The 17,500-nt window shown below is 36.7% G+C and overlaps 1 protein-coding gene across 2 annotated transcripts in view; it reads right to left on the bottom strand.

The window, feature by feature from the left end:
• LOC119584578 (phosphopantothenoylcysteine decarboxylase subunit SIS2-like) overlaps nt 1–17,500 on the bottom strand; it is a 108,511-nt gene that overhangs the window by 72,502 nt on the left and 18,509 nt on the right. The window contains exons 3-4 of one of the 2 annotated variants that reach the window (XM_037933265.1): nt 17,009–17,500; nt 12,330–13,694 (exon numbers count right to left, since the gene is read on the bottom strand). The exon at nt 17,009–17,500 is cut by the window's right edge and continues 184 nt beyond it. In XM_037933265.1, coding sequence (XP_037789193.1) covers nt 13,545–13,694; nt 17,009–17,500 — 642 coding nt within the window. In that variant the 3' untranslated portion in view covers nt 12,330–13,544. Of the gene's footprint in view, nt 1–12,329; nt 13,695–17,008 lie in introns of those variants that run through there. The other variant, XM_037933266.1, reaches the window with a different exon arrangement.

Raw genomic sequence — 17,500 nt, 5'->3', positions numbered from 1 at the left:
CACACTGCACGCACGCACGCACGCACGACACACACACACACACACACACACATGCAAACACATACCCACACACATTTTTAAAACTATGACAATTAAAATGCTGGATCCTTCAGTAATCGCCAAAAGTTCCCTCGGGCATAACCTGAGACTAAAAAATAAATAAATAAATAAAAAATAAAATTTTAAAAAATCAAAAAAGACTTTGACGTATGGTAGCCATAGATAACACATAATTAAGGCTTAAACAGCAATTTCGTCGTTCGAAAAAAAAAAAAAAAGTTTTTAAATCCTAAGATTAGCGTTAATACGAAATCTAACGAGTACCATTAGTATGATCTCACAATAATCCTCTTTAACAAAAGAACAAATAATTGCCTACTGAAATGGATACACAACGTCCGAATGCAAGGACGATTATTTCCTGGCGACGACTTCGGGTTAAGTTTTTTTTTTTCTTTTTCTTCCTTTTATACGTTAAATATACCGTAAATTCTGTGTGTAATTTCATTTAAGAAGGTAAAGTAAACAAGAAAATTGCTTCATTATGGTTCCCTGATCTTATTCCAGGATTGGAAAACCTTTCAACGTTTGATGAAAAAAATAGAAAAATAAAAGAAATTAAATAAGCTGACACACATAGCTGAAGGACAGAGAGGGAATAAAGAGTGTATTATATATATATATATATATATATATATATATATATATATATATATATATATATATATATTGTGTGTGTGTGTGTGTGTGTGTGTGTGTGTGTGTGTGTCTTTTTTATGGAATTAAGACAGATGGATTGAGAGAGAGAGAGAGAGAAAGTGAGAGAGAGAGAGAAAAAAAGGGATGAAGAGACAGACAAACAAACGGACAAGCAAAAACAAAAGAGTAATTCTTCTCCCACCCTCGCCGAAAAGTTTGGAACCGTGGTCGCTAACCTAAGTTCAGCCGCGCAGGAAACAGACAGCGTCCAAATGATGAACAAATCATTTGGTTATATAATATGCAATAATTTATTTCTCAGGGCTTTGGTCGCGACGCTAAAAGCCTTGAATTAACTCACAAATCGGATAATGATGATGATGGTGATAGTGATGATAATGATATGGATGTGATCATGATCATGGGGGGCGTGGGTGGGGGGGATCTGATCTGGCATGCCCCCTCCCTCTCCCCACTAAAAGGACCACACCCACACGATTTTTTTTGGTCTAAATTACACCTAAAGAACACTAATCGTAGTTTAATCATTCTCCTAATTTTTTTTTTCTCTCTCTCGGGGGGATGAGGGGGGGGGAGGCAGAAACTGATTATTCTCCCTTCGCTCGCCAACCCTGCAACCTCCTCCCCCCCCCCCCTCCCCCTTTCCCATGAAAAAAAAAAGCTGGAAGGAAAATGATGAAGGCGATGGTGACGATAGTGATGAGCATGGGGAGAATTAAATACATTTATATTTGTACTTGAGATATTGTAGGCCTACTTTTTTTTTTTCTTTTCTTTTTTGAATTATGAATAAAACTACTTGGGCATTTGCATCCTTAAAGTGAAAAGTATTTATATTTATATTTGATTTTTAAAAAATGATAATAATTAAAAAAAATAAAAAATAAAAAAAAAGTTATGAGGATGATGATCACGATAGATATGATGATGGTGATGATAATGATGGAACTCATGATGGCAGCAATAATAATAACCATAATGATAATGATGAAGGTAATGATGATGATAACGATAATGATAATATTATTATTGTTATTATCATTATTATAAATATAATAATGAGGATGATGATGATGATATTGATAATAGCAAAAATAGTAATATTGATAATAACGTTAATGATAAAGACAATAGTAATGATGTTGATATCAATAACAATAATGATAACAATGATAATAGTAATAATGATAATGATAATAATAATTATAATAATAATAATAATAATAAATAATAATAACCATAATAATCATAACAATAACAATCATAAATAATAATAATGATTATAGTAACATTAATGATAATATTGATGACAATAGACATAATGATGATGATGATAATGATAATAATAATAATGACAATGACAATAATAATAATAATGATGATAATAATGACAACAACAATAATAATAATATTCTTGCAGCCCAAGATCAAAGTTTATTTACCAGAAACTATCAAGCTTATCTTGCACAATGGCACTGACCCAAAATGTAGGTTTTGTGAAGACAAGGCTGAGACGATTGATCACCTTGTGTCTGGTTGCTCAATATTAACACCGAATGAGTATAAAAATCGCCACGACAGAGTGGGCAAGTACCTGCATTGGAAGATCTGCAAGCACTTTTCTATCGGAATGCTAGATAAATGGTACGAACAGCATCCCGAGTCAGTTACTGAAGGCAAAGGTGCTACAATCTTGTGGAACTTTCCAATTCACACAGATCGTACTATACAGGCGAATCGTCCAGATATCATCATCAAGGACAAAATAAACAACACTTGCCTGTTTATAGATATGAGCATCCCTTCAGGCAGAAACGTCTCTGCGAAAGTGTTCGAAAAGATATCAAAGTATAAAGACCTGGAAATAGAGGTGGAAAAGATGTGTCATTTAAAAACCAAAACTTTGCCTGTTGTTATTGGAGCTCTTGGCCTTATAAAAAAAGGTACTGATAAGTTTCTTGAACAAATACCGGGAAATCCAAAATTGGAAGAAGTCCAAAAAATAGTTTTAAACAGCACAGCGCATGTTCTCAGAAGAGCCTTATCGATCTGAAATATTTTTGTGTTCGTGAATTGACTTGACTGGATGTTTTAATTTGTAATTGTTCTGCATGTTTTTGCATATTTTTGTTCATGTTCCATTACCTCAAACTTCAATCACCCTAGGTCATCACCATCACCACCACCATCATCATCATCATCATCATCATCATCATCATCATCATCATCATCATCATCATCATCACCATCATCACCACCATCATCATCATCATCATCATCATCACCATCATCATCATCATCATCACCATCATCATCATCACCATCACCATCATCACCATCACCACCATCATCATCATCAATAAATTAATAACGAACTATAATTAAGATGTACTTACACAAAGTGTAAAATAAGTAACAAAATATAAATTATTTTCGAGCATATTTTTTTTTTTTTTCCACCAAGAGTGTATTAGGCTTTAAAAAGACTATTCCCCATAGTCATCAAATAGAAAAAAAAAACATATTGAAGCCATAAATAATAATTAAAAAAAATAATAATAATGAAAAATAAAATAAAATAATGAAGCATGCTCGACTTCACTAACCTCAATCCACAAATTATTCAAATATAGCAAAAAAAAAAAAAGTTTAGTAGGCTAATAACAGACCAGTCCTATTTCAATAAGTTATTATTATCATAAAGTAGATAGATATTACATGGACAACTTGTACTCATGTTGACAGTTATAATGGTTCTACATTTTGCCTCACAATCATGTACGATGCAGGAGTCTTTTTCATCTAGAGTTTTACTTAAAAAAGAACATTTCACAAAACTCACGTCTTTGTACATAAAAGTCCTCAAAATAAACAACACAACAGTTGATACTCGAAAAGATGAGAGATTCCGACTACATATTTTAAGGTCAAAAAAAGGGACTGTCGTGTTATGAGATGACAGAATCTGCAACACAGTCTGCAACCATGTTATGCATGAGATTGAGAGTGAAAATGAATCTCATTAAAAAGGGCAAAGACATGATAAAAATGATAGAAAGAGATAGGGGGAGAATGGCCTAGAGCAGTGAAGGGAAAGTGAAAGAAGAAGAAGAGAGAGAGAGAGAGAGAGAGAAGAGAGAGAAGAGAGAGACAGACAGACAGACAGACAGACAGACAGACAGACAGACAGACAGACAGGCAGACAGACAGGCAGACAGACAAACAGACAGAGACAAAGACAGACAGAGAGACAGAGAGAGAGAGAGAGAGAGAGAGAGGAGGGAGAGAGAGAGAGAGAGTGGGGAGAGAGAGAGAGAGAGAGAGAGAGAGAGAGAGAGAGAGAGAGAGAGAGAGAGAGAGAGAGAGAGACAGACAGAGACAGAGACAGACACAGAGAGAGACATAGAGACAGACAGAGAGAGAGAGAGAGAGAGAATGTGTGTGTGTGTGTGTGTGTGTGTGTGTGTGTGTGTGTGTGTGTGTGGTGTGGTGAGTGGTGTGTGTGTGTGTGTGTGTGTGCGTGCGTGCGCGTATGCTTGGGCGTGTGCTTGCGCGTGTGCGTGTGCGTGAGTGAGTGAGTGAGTGTGTGTGTGTGTGTGTGTGTGTGTGTGTGTGTGTGTGTGTGTGTGTGTGTGTGTGTGTGTGTGTGTGTGTGTGTGTGTGTGTGTGTGAGAAATAATCACAATTATCTGGTAATAATAAGAGCAAATACATAAACAGGTCATGTCATAAATATTTTGGCAGTTCTTAATATATGAGCAATATTAGGATAACAGACTTACTTTTTAAACTAACTTGTATATATATTACACCTATAGTTTCTCTTATATACATATATATATATATATATATATATATAAATATATTATATATATATAATATATTTTTAAAATTACAACTACATATGTTTCTCTTATATACATAATCATATATATTAATTTTAATTTATTTTAAAAAATATATATTATTTTATTATATATAAAATATATAAATATAATAAATATATTAAAAATAAAAATAATATATATATATATATATTAAAAATATAAAATATTATACACATACATACTACAAAATACAATATACAATATAATATATATTATAATTTTTATATATACATAATATATTATATAATATATTATATATATATATTGTTTTTATGATGTATGTTGTATGTTGTTTATGGGTTTATATATATATTATATTTAAAATTATATAATTATTATATATTATAGTATATATAATGTGTAATATATTATATATGTTTTAAAATATTATAATTTTTTAATGAAAGTTTTTCTATATATTAGTAATTTTTTATTATTTATGATATCTTTATCATTTAATAATAAAATATTCAATATTATTTATTATTTTTTTATTTTATAATATTTGATATTATATATTTAATATATATTAAAATAATTATTATTATGTTTTATATATATTATATATAATTTTATTTATTATATATTATTATTATTTATAATTTTTATTTTTTTTATTTTTTTTTATTTTTTTATTTATATATATATATTTATATTATTAAAAAAAAAATTTTTATTTAAAATTTTAATATATATTATATATTATATATATATATATAAAATATATATATAATATATTATATATTTTTAAACAAACAATATTAATTATATAATATATATTATATTAATATATATAATATATTTTATTATTATATATATTTAAAATATATAATTAATTTTTAAATAGATATATTTATTTTAAAATTATATTTTATATAAATAATATATATAAATAATATTTATATATATATTTTATATATTTATTATAATATTTTATATAATTATAATTATATATATTTATATATATTTATATTATTAAAAAAATTTTTTGGGTAAATTATTTATTTACTTTTTTTTTTATTTTTTTTGTGTGTGTGTTTGGTTTTTGTGTGGTGGTTGTGGGTGTGTGTGGTGGTGGTGTGGTTTTGTGTGTGTGTGGGTGTGTTTTTGTTGGGTGTTGTGTGTGTGTTTTTTTGTTTTATATTTTTAAAAATATATATATTATTATATATATAATATTATATAATTATATATTACATAAAACTACTTATATTATATATATTATATATATTATATTATATTATTTTATAATTTATATATAATTATATATTATTTATATATATATATATAAAATATATTTAAAAATATATTATATATATAATTATGTTTATTCAACACAGAAATTCAATCTTTTTTAAAAAATACTCACCTCTTTTTTTCATAACCTATGTTTATTCACACTCTTTAACAAAAACATTTCTGTCCAATTTATGCATCTTCCTTTTTCCTTTGGTTTCCCGAGTCTTGAATAAAAAACCCCCCCAAGCCCTTTTAAAAAGTAATTTTTTTTTTTCATTTTATACAAATCCCTTTACGTAAAAAAAAAAAAGTTAATTTCATTTCCCCCTTTTTTTTTTAAAAAAACTTTAAAATTAAAAAAATTTTTCTTTTTTTAGAAACCTACCTTTCCCAAAAAAAAATTTAAAAGGCCCCCTTTTTTTCTTTTTGCACCAGGCTTTTGACAAACAGGGTTTCCAAAAAAAAAGGGAAAAAATTTTTTTTTTTTTTTTTTTTTTTTTTTAAAAAAAAATTTTTTTTAATTAAATTTACTTCAAGATAAAAAGTTTCTTTTTTACTTTTTTCACTGCAATACTCTGATTCCTTTTTCCCCAAAAAATTTAAAAACCATTCCTGAGAATGAAACTCAAACACAAGCTGTTTTTACCCTTAAATGTGCTGTTATCCCAGTAAGGTTTATTAAAACACAGTTTAAAAGGTAGCTGGCAACAAATGAGCATAAATGTTCAAACCCACATTTACTGTACCCCTCCCATCTCTCTTTCCCTTTTTTCTCTCTGTACCCCTCCCTATCTCTATCTCCATCTCTAATTCTCTCTCTCTTTTTAAAGCCTCCCCCTATCTTTTTCCCCCCCTACTTTTCCTTTCTTCCATCTCTCCTTTTTTTCTACTCCTTTTTATTTTTTTTCCCCCCTTTTTTCCCTCTCTTCCTTCCATTTTTTCTATTTTTCCCTTTTTCTATTTTTTCTTTCTTCCATTTTTCTCTTTTTCCCCCCCCCTTTTTTCTATTTCCCCTCCTCTCTATAATTTTTTACCCCCCCCCCCTTTTTTTTTTCCCCTTTTTCCTTTTCCCCCCCTTTTTTTTTTTTTTCCCCCCCCTTTTCCCTTTTTCCCCCCTTCCCCTTTTCCCCCCTTTTTCCCTTTTCCCCCTTTTTCCCCTTTTTTTCCCCCCTTTTTTATTTTTCCCCCCCTTCTCTCTTTTCCTTCTCTCTCTCTCTATTTTCTCCCTTTTCCCCCCTTTCTCTCTTTCTCTCTCTCTCTCCTCCCCCTCTTCTTTTTCTCTCCCCCTCTCTATCTTCTCTCTCTCTCTCTCTCCCCTCTCTCTTTCTCTCCCTTCTCTCCCTCTCTCTCCCCTCTCTCTCTCTCTCTCTTCCTCTCTCTCTCCCTCTCTCTCTCCATCTCTCTCTCTCCATCTCTCTCTCTCCATCTCTCTATCTCCATCTCTCTATCTCCATCTCCCTCTCAATCTCCATCTCTCTCTCTCTTTCCTCTCTCTCTCTCTTTCCATCTCTCCTCTCTCCTCTCTCTCTCCTCTCCTCCATCTCCTCCTCTCTCCATCTCTCCTCTCTCCATCTCTCTCTCTCCATCTCTCTCTCTCTCCTCTCCCCCTCCTTCCATCTCTTCTCCCCCTCTTCCTCTCTCAACTCCTCTCTCTCTCTCTCTCTTTTTCCTTTTCTCTTTTTCTCCATCTCTCTCTTTCTCTCCATCTCCACTTTTCTCTCCTCTTCTCCATCTTTCTTCTCTCTTTCTCTTCCATCTCTCCATCTTCCTCTCTCTTCCTCTCATCTCTCTCTCTTTTTCTTTTTTCTCTCCTTTTCTCCTCCTCTCTCCCCTTTTCTCCCTTCTCTCTCTCTATTTTCTCTCTCCTTTCCTCTTTCCCCCCTTCTCTCTCTCTCCCCCCTCTCTCTCCTCCTCCTCTCTCTCTCTCCTCTCTCTCTCTTTTTTCCTCCTCCCTTTTCTCTCTCTCTCTCTCTCCTCCTCTCTCCTTTTTCTTCCTTTTTCCCCCTCCCCCCCCCTTTTTTTCTCACTCCTCTTTTTCTCTCCTCTTCTTTTCCCTTTTCTCTCCTTTTCCTCTCTCTCTCTCACCTCTCTCTCTTTCTTTTCCTCTCTCTCCTCTCTCTCCTCTCTCTTTTCCTCTCTCTCTTTTTCTCCATCTCTCCCCCCCTCTTCTCCTTTTCTCTTCCCCCCTCTCTCCTCATCTTTTTCTTCTTTCTTTTTCCCCTCTCCTTTTCTTTCCCCCCCCCCTCTCTCTCCTTCTCTTCCCTCTCTCTTTCCCCCCCTTTCCCTCTCCTCTCTTTCCTTTTTCTCCCTCCCCTTTTTCTCTCTCTCTTTCCCTTCCCCTCCCTCTCTTCTTTCCTCTTTTCCTTTCTCTCCCCTCCTCCTCTCTCTCTCTCTCTTCCTCTCTCTCTCCTCTCTTCTCTTCCCCCCCTCTCTTCTTTCCCTCCTTTCTCTCCCTCTCCCCTCTCTCTCCTCTCTTTTCCTCTCCCCTTTTCCCCTCATTCTCTTTTCTCTCTCTTTTTTCTCCTTCTCTCTTTTTTTCTCTCCATTCTTTCTTTCTCCCATCCCTCTCTTTTTCCTTTTTTCCTTCTCTCTTTTTTTTTTTTTTCTCTTTCTCTTTTTCCTTTTCCCCCTCTCTCTCTTTCCCTCCCCTTTTTCCCCTCCACTCCTTTTTCTCTCTTTTTTTCCCCCTTTTTTCCCCTTTTTTTCTTTTTTTCCCCCTCCCTCTTTTTTCTTCTCCCTTCCCCCTTCCTCCCTCCCCTCTCTCCCTCCTCTTTCCTCCCTCTTCTCTTTTCTTCTCTTTTCTCCCTTTTTTTCTCTCTCTCTCTTCTCTCTCTCCTCTCTCTCTCTCTCCTCTCTCCATCTCTCCATCTCTCCATCTTTCCTCTCTTCCCTCTCTCCTCTCTCCCTCTCTCTCTCCATCTCTCCCTCTCTCCTCTCCTTCTCTCCTCTCCCTCTCTCCATCTCTCTCTCTCCCTCTCTCTCTCTTTTCTCTCTCCATCTCTCTCTCTCTTTCTCTCTCTCTTTCTCTCCATCTCTTTTTCTTTCCATCTCTCTCTCTTTCTCTCCATCTCCGTCTTTCTCTCCATCTCTCTCTTTCTCTCCATCTCTCTCTTTTTCTCTATTTCTCTTTCTCTCTCTCCATCTCTCCATCTCTCTCTTTCTGCTCCATCTCTCTCTTTCTCTCCATCTCTCTATCTTTCTGTCTCTCTCTCTTTCTCTCCATCTCTCTCTTTCTCTCCATTTTTCTCTGTCTCTCCATCTCTCTTTCTCTCCCTCTCTCTCTTTCTCTATATCTCTCTTTCTCTTCATCTCTCTCTCTTTCTCTCCATCTCTCTTTCTCTCCCTCTCTCTCTCTCTTCTATCTTTCTCTGTCTCTCCAGCTCTCTCTTTCTCTCTATCTCTATCTCTTTTCTCATCTCTCTCTATTTTTCTCCCTCCCTCCCTCAACCCCTCTCTTTCCATCTCTCTCTTTTATTCACTCCCTTACTCACTCACTCACTTCATCTCATCTTGAAATTACTATAACCAAAAAAAAAAAAGCTGTCAGGAGATTAATTAGCGATTCTACAAATCTTCAGGAACCTCAACCATCTCCCAGAATGGCAATTTACTTTATCGTAAAGCAAAGTGAAAATGAACTTTAAATACCCTTGACTGATTCTTTGTTCTCACGGGATGGCAATTTACTTTATCGTAAAGCAAATTGAAAATGAACTCTAAATATCCCTGACTGATTCTTTGTTCTTGCAATCTTATCATCTAGGATCCATGTTGGAAATTGCAATATTATTCTACCAAAGGATCACATTTTACATACCCTCGGAAGCCCTTTTTAAGTTCTCAACTTGAAACTTGGCCGGAGTCTATTCCCACAATGGGGTTAACACTATCCTCCCCCCACCCTAAAGTGCCATTCTTACATGACATTTGTTTTAGTTGCTAATGATGAAAAATAAATTTATAATTCCCTTGCATTCTAATTACACAATTTAAGTTATACGAATGAAGTATAATATGAAGTGTTAACAGACTATGACAACTATGGAATGAGAAGAGTTGATCCAACAATGCAAAAACATGTTAAACTTTCCCAACGTAGAATTCCAAATTCTGAAGATGTGTGAAAAATCAGAGTCATATCATTATCTTGCATTGTGTTGTTCATTCCCATTAATACTCTCTACCAAAGTGTTAAATCTCAGTTTGTGCATGCTTAAGGCGAGTAATATTTTTGCCTTCATCACCATAGAAAGGCAATACTTTTTTACCTCCCACTTCAAATGCTTGGCCCACCCCATTTAATCCCAAAAATATAATCAATAAAATGGTGCCTTTCTTATGAATGCTGGGTGCATCTGCCTTTAATTTGGCCAACGGCTTGGAGATATAGGTCAGTTTAATCCTTCGAGGAACAAGGGACAAAAATGAGCTCAACAGTTATAATCCATGATGAAATGAGAAGTGAAGTTTAGAAAATTTCTGTTTTCTTTTTCTGCTTTAGCCTTTAGCCTTCCTATAAGTAAGTGAGACACAAGAAACCTCTCCTTAGTCCGCAACATTGACTGCTAAATTAAGGAAAGGATTTGCCTCAAAACATACATTTGAAAACATACAGAGATTGTTAATGGCCAGTTGCTCCTCTACTAAAGGGCTTAATCAAGCAGTATGGTCATTATGTGTGCATGTGCATTTACATTTGAGTGTGCAAACACATAAACAGTATACAGTATCCCCAACTTAACATTTATCCTGTGGCAATCAAGCTTCTCAAGCTTGAAATAACATATCTCTCATAGTCACAGTGTATCTCCCTCTAATTTTCTTTAAATTAATCATAAAAGTTCACGATCCAAATATCTCAAAACGCTTGACAACAAGCATTTGACAATGTCCAATATCATAAAAAGCCTATGACAATGCATATCACGAATGCCCAGCTGGGGAGATGTACACTTTTCCTCATTGTTCCCTATCATTTTCTGCAAGATCAATTACATCCAAGATAAGGAAGCATTAAAAAGCACAATTCTTATTCAATTTCTAGCCAAGATTACATAAACTAGTGGAAGATTATTCCAGCCGTGTTTTCGTCACTAAGCTCCATCATGTAATGGCATGCTACAGGATCGCCAATTTTTTTTCTCTTGACTAATAATGAAATACACTAACCAAAACTAAGCAAACAAAACAACCACCCTATTTACAGAGCAACAGGCGTTTCACTCTAGAAAATCATACTTAACAATATATATACCTGACAGATTTCTTTCAACAAAATAGTCCAGTGAGCAATATGAGTACCAGACACACTTTTCAGATACAAGGTTCTCTTCACCTGAGACCAAACCTTTTTCTTTTGGATAATAACATGTCAGAAATTATCCATCTCATTCCACTTGCCATTCCTTTCTGCTGTCAATATAATCGACCATTCCTTCTTCATTTTCCACTTAGTATTTCTTTCTCTCTTTTTCCTCTACTTTGATATCATTGTAGATAAAATGATCAGTAAATATCCCTACCACTTCCAGGTACAGTGACCACAAAATGGCAAAAGTATTATGCCAAAATAAAAACTCTTAGATGCATACATTTTTTTTTATCTTTCCATTCTTGAAAGAAATTTTGTGATAGTGAGACAGTTCCCTTCTTCATGCATTCTCTTAATCTGAAAAAATCTAATTACAAACAAACAATATATGAAAATGTAGAGTAGATAATCTATGTATAAGTAATTGTCATTTATATGAATGTACTTTTTTCACATCAGTCTAATTCAAATAATGAAAGAAACAAACTGACTCAAGCCTGCAGTATCTATGGTTCTCCTTGTGCACAGTTACTTTACAGTTAAGAAACCTGCAATGTGCATCCTTAGAAATTTAACCATCCATAGTCCTCTTGGCAAGAACAAGCAAAACAAAATTTATAAACAGAATGAAAACTAAGAATCATGATTTGGGTGTCACATATTTCCCAATTAATTGATAGCTCTTCATTGTATTTTTTTTTCTCTCCTCTCTCGCTTTTGTTCAGGGATGAGGAAGACTTTCAAATTGGCTTATAACCAAAGTCAACAACCCGAATATTATTTCCTTAACCTAATCTCAGTGGGGTCCGTGGAAGGATCTTCCGTTCATAACATTTTGATCACACCTATACATCTAATCAAGAAAAAAAAATCACATAGCAGCCCAATAGAGATTGCATGATACATAATTTCACTAATAAACATTTCTTTCAACTGCATATTTTGTAACAAATAAATAATCAGAAAAAATCTTAATTCTATACCCTTTTCACCCTTTAGCACTCTCAGAATACTTCAAGAAAATATATGGCATTCCAATCAAGGAATATAAGCCACGGCATACGAAATGGAGATTCCAAATAGAACTTCCAGAACAACTTCATGCTTTCTTTTCTCTCAAAAATAGAAGCTTTGCTAGCCTGATGGAAGAGTCAGTAAATACAAAGTCATTAATAGTATATAGTATTATCAAAATGTTTTGTTTGTCTCTTTTCTTACAAATGTTCACCAATACTTTATATACATTAATATTCACAAATATAATATATGACACCAAGAGAAAGATAAATCAAAGATAAGATGAACTCAAATATATCAACATACTTTCTGGATATATCTCAAAAGGAACCCACCACTACCAAAGACTCCTTAAGTAACACTAGAAAATTATATATCACCACAGAACTCATCGCTAGGACTAGTATAGCCACTATCTCTACATCCTAATGAATCCCTAAATCTGTTTAAACTATCTAAGAAAGCTCCTTTAATGAAAGAAGAACTAGATTTTCAGTCTAAAAAAAAAAGTTTTGGTGCATTTTTTTCTACAGCAACCAGCTCTGGAATCATCATTATATTATTCTCGTCTGTATCTATATTTACATTTACAACAAATCAGTGAAAAGTTGGCATGATGGACAGCATCTAATGTAAAGAAAGTTCTGATATCAACTTAGATGTATTTGATGTATAACTTCTGCCTCTGAGCAAAATGAAAAGCAATCTATTGAGTGGGAGGGAAGTGTATTCATGTGATAATGTTAAGTCACATAAGAAGTGATACTTTTCTAGTCTTGACTCTTCTGAAGTTGACGATTATTTTGTGAAACCTTGTGTAGAGCTAGTAAGTTATATCAATAATCTATCTACCTTGATTTTAATCAATACTCTTCAAAATACTCTTTTTACTTCATATCTTCTTTATTCTGCAAACTTACACAGCTACTTTAGGAAAACAAACACATAATCACACATTAGTCATCCCTATCCCCGTAAAATTAAAACAACTTTAATCTGAAAACAATGACTCAAAAATAAACTTTCCCTTAATAACCTTTCTCAGGCTTTATATGTCTCTGATTTTCTTGGCTTTACTTTTTTTTTAACATAAAGGATTTCGGGTTAATGTTTTTTCATTCATGATCATTTTATTTCAAAGCTTCCTGGTATACATCTTTTTAAATTAATGCCCATCTCAAATATATAGACTTCACAGTCCATCTGTTTGTCTATCCACTGTTGTATATATACATTTTGCACAGTAAATGGACCCATCTTATGTCAATAATTTCACCCAAAAAACTAGTTCTACTTTACTAATGCACAGCTACCCATGCTCGCTATGAGGAAAATTCTTCTAAGTCGAGGAATAAGGCGTTTCCCTAAGATTAGAAAGGGCCGTGCGACACCCGGTGCTCGCCTGGCAGCTCCTGCATCACCGCATCTACAATGTTGTCCACTTCTGCCATGGCCCCCAGGCCAACGTCCCCGCATGCCAGCCGTTTGCTTATCACGCACACTTCTATGTAGCCCAATTCCTGGTGTGAAAAAAGAGACGAAGAAAGGAAGGCCTCAAAATTTTAATGGTTAATGGTTAATGGTTAAAAAGCAAGAAGAAATGTGCTAGACATCGAAGGTCATGTAGAACTATAGTTAAGGTTTGGACAGGGTGTGAGTTAGTGATTAGTTGTCAGCTTGGCAAAGATTGGTGAGTGAAGGGTAGGGTCGGGTGTGGTAAGGAGTTAGATTAGATGAAAGGATAGTATCTGTTTGAGGATAGGTTGTAAGAGAAAGTGTGGATTCTGAAAGGATGTCTGATAGGTGGAGGTCGGTGAGGAAGGATAGGTGGGGGAAAGCAGAGGTACGGGTTGTTTCAAAACGTGGGCACGATAATAGATGTGTGGTGATGAAAGGGAAACATTACAAGGAACAAGGAGAACGGATAACTGTGCAAGGGGACATTGTGAAAGGAGGGTGACATAAGGTGTTTTCTGATTGATAAGGTATGGATGAGACATAAATGGAATGTGGGGATGAGACAAATTGGGGATTGGTATTGGAGGATGTGTTAGAAAGGTACTCTTGAAGGCATATAATAGATGGAATAGGGTCTGTGGGAGCGGAACCGCGAATACCAATGAAAGGATAGTTATACTTTACTGATTGAGGGGGGAAGCAGCTAGAAGGTGGGAAAAAGGACTGAGAGTCTGAGATGGGAGAGGTGTGGGAGGTGGTGTTCTACTAGGAGGGGATTAGGAGATGAGGGTTGAGGAAGGGGATACTTGTGAATAAGGGAATTCTGTGTGTATACAGGACGGGAGTGGAAGGGATAGAAGGGGATGGTGGAGGGATAATGTGGGTGGGGTGGGGTCGGGGGGGATGGGCTGTGTTGGGAGGGGTAGGAGGATTGGGTAGTGGGCGGATAATCGTAGGAGGAGGATGGATATCAGCAGTACCTTGGAGTTGTGGAAGGAGCAGGAGTTGTAGATTTAGTAGGTGAGTCGCAGTTTCATTAGGTAATCTTGAATATTTTCAATGGTTTCTTCTTGAGTTGGTTTGGAAGTTTTGGGGGATATAGGATTTCTTGTGAGGGGGGGAAAGCAGAGGATGGGTCTCAAGCAAAGGAGTAAGGAAGGGGAGGTGATTGTGGTGGTAAGGGAAGAGGGGGTGGAACGTTTGTTCTGTTGTTACGGGTAGTGCGAGGAGGGAGAGGGGAAGTGTTGGGGGTGTGGTGGTGATTGAGATATCTTAGTAGAGATGGAGTGTCTGGATTAGATGCAAAAGAGTTTGAATGGGGAAAGGTAGAGGTTAGAAGATGGGGTTGGGTTAGATGGAGGGGGGGTTTAAGAGAAATTGGCTAGAATGAGCATATTACTGGAGTAAGAGTAAGAGGAGAACCACGTCGACTTGCTTCTTGTCTGGCTTCAGTAGTGTGAGTCCAAGTTGAATCTGAGAGTTGCTCACCTCAGAACAAAATTTGAGTGGGACAGCCCTATAAAATACATTATGGGGGCCGCCACTGTTGGAACAGTGCGTGATTGTGCAGGCAGTTAGATCGGGTTATGGCCAGGTTGGTCACTATAGTGGGCCATCTGGGCTGTGGAACGGCAATGTTGGGCTGGGTGTTCCTAGACGCCAACAATTTTTGGCACTGACGTGGAGAGGTTGGTTGGACGAACAGGGAAGGGATTCTCCCCTATATAGACGTGTAAAGGGAAGGTCATGTCTACGGAGGTAATTTTGGCTTATGTTAGGGGGTCTTTCGATACCTCTATGGGGGGAACGGAGTAGAATTGTACTGACGTTGCATCATAGTCTGTGAGCAGGCTAGTAGGTTCTTCTCTCACAATTGACCCAATCTTTGTCCTAGATTGGGCAATTTTGACTGGGAGATTGAAACTGTTCGGTGACAAGTATTGAGGTTGGATGAGGGTTCTGCAAGGATGGGGTTACCATATATGTCTTGTTAGTTTTGTTACTTGCTATAGCTTGGTTTTCGGATGTGACTGTGACCAAGACGGGAGCGGTCGGGTCGGCTAACGGAAAGAGACTTACCTACTGTTTTGGGAGACATTGTTGGAAGAGAAGGTTGTTGTCAGAGTAGGAGCTGTGGGAGGGATCACGAAAAATCGGTCCATTGCTGCGCTGAAGGAGTGGTATTCATATTGTTGTAGTGATAGGGGTAGTCGACGGGCGGGTGCGTGGACGGAGGGAGTAGTGTGAGGGAGGTAGTGTTATGGGGAGGTGGGCAATAAGTGTAAGGTATTAATAAGGGAGGATGGGGTGGTTGATGTGGAGGGTGTGGGGTAGAGGTGATGACGTTGAGCGTGCTGGGAGAGTGAAAATGTTCCTTAAGGATTTGTTGTGGTACTGTACTAGGAGGCATTGATGAGGGGGTAGTTGTGCAGTGTTCGGAGGCCGTGGTCAAAGGAGAGCCTGGGGGCAGCGGAATCGGGTGGGTTTTAGCACGTTGGGGCTATTTGAGAAAGGGCAAGCCTCATTGCCCCTAATATGGAGAGAAGTTTTCATTACTGGCCATGGTAAGCTGGGTTAGTTGGGGATAAAACAGTCCACCCCTCAGAGTCCCCTTGAGGGAAGGGCTAGATCAAATCAGGGGGATACCGTGCCATGGCTCCCTCAGGCCGTTCAGGACTGGCACAAAGTCAGCCTTTATCCTTCAGCACGGCTCTCACACCTTAGGGAGGTGGAATAGCAGAAGGGTTGGTGAAGGGGACAGAAACTAAAAGTGGGAAGGAAAGTAAAGGACCATGCAAAAATTAGTGAGTCGAGGGCTGAGTCCCAAGGTGGGAGGTCCCCATCATTGGGTCCCAGTCTCCGCCTCCTAAGCCCCCCCACGACAACAAAACGGGCAAGGGATTGGGGGGGCTCAAAATTTTAAACATCTGGAGAAGTTTCCACACAGGATTTGTATTCACTACTAATGTCTTGATTCTCTGTCTTAACCTTATTTTTAAGACAATTTTTTTCTGCATGCTCCTTATATATGTGTTTATTTCTATTTGTGCATTGTGGTTATGTCTGTGTTTGTTTCTATCAGTCTCTGTGTTAGTATCATGTCTTTCTGTGCCTATAGCTGTATATCTATGTCTGCATCTGTGTCTTTGTGTTTGTCTTAGTATGTGTCTGTATCTGTGTCTGTGTCTGTGTTCTCTTTCTCTATGTCTATGCTATGCTTATGTCTGTGTCTATGATTATGGCTGTGTTGATATGATGTCTATATTTACATCTATGCCATTGCATTTGTGCTATAATGATAAAACTTTTAATCTTCAGGTCCCCCATCCCTGAATCAGACTGACTATTCAAGACACTATACCCTCATAGGCCTTACCTTTAGAATAGCTGTATGCTTCATAGTAAGAGGGTGAGAGTACATATGCGTGTTCATAGCTGGACAGAACACAAGTGGCCTTGAGACATCCCAAGCTCGGACAATACAGGTCAATAGGTTGTCGCAGAGCCCCTGTGCCATCTTGGCCATGGTGTTGGCATCCAAGGGAGCAATCACCAGGACCTGTGCCCACTCTCGCAGCTGAATGTGCAGCACTGAGTCCCCACGCCCTTGCCAAGCAGACCACTCGTCCTCATCCAGCACGAAGTTCAGGTCAGGGTACAACGACTTAAAGGCACTTTTATCGAGGTCCATTGGTCTGAGAACCTTAGCAGGAGTTCTTGAACCACAATGGCTACAAATTTCACTGCTAGTAATGTTTATTTCTGAAGTATCGTTACTCTTCTCCCCATTGCCCATACTCTTGGCCACAGGTTTGAATGCACTTGCCCCCCCTACCCTGAGAGGCCGTTGAGTGGCAACGGGGTCTAC

The sequence above is a fragment of the Penaeus monodon genome, chromosome 18, assembly GCF_015228065.2.
Source record: "Penaeus monodon isolate SGIC_2016 chromosome 18, NSTDA_Pmon_1, whole genome shotgun sequence".
NCBI classification, from domain to species: Eukaryota; Metazoa; Arthropoda; class Malacostraca; order Decapoda; family Penaeidae; genus Penaeus; species Penaeus monodon.
Note: the sequence above shows the minus strand (reverse complement) of the source record. Positions and strands in the feature narration are given on the sequence as shown.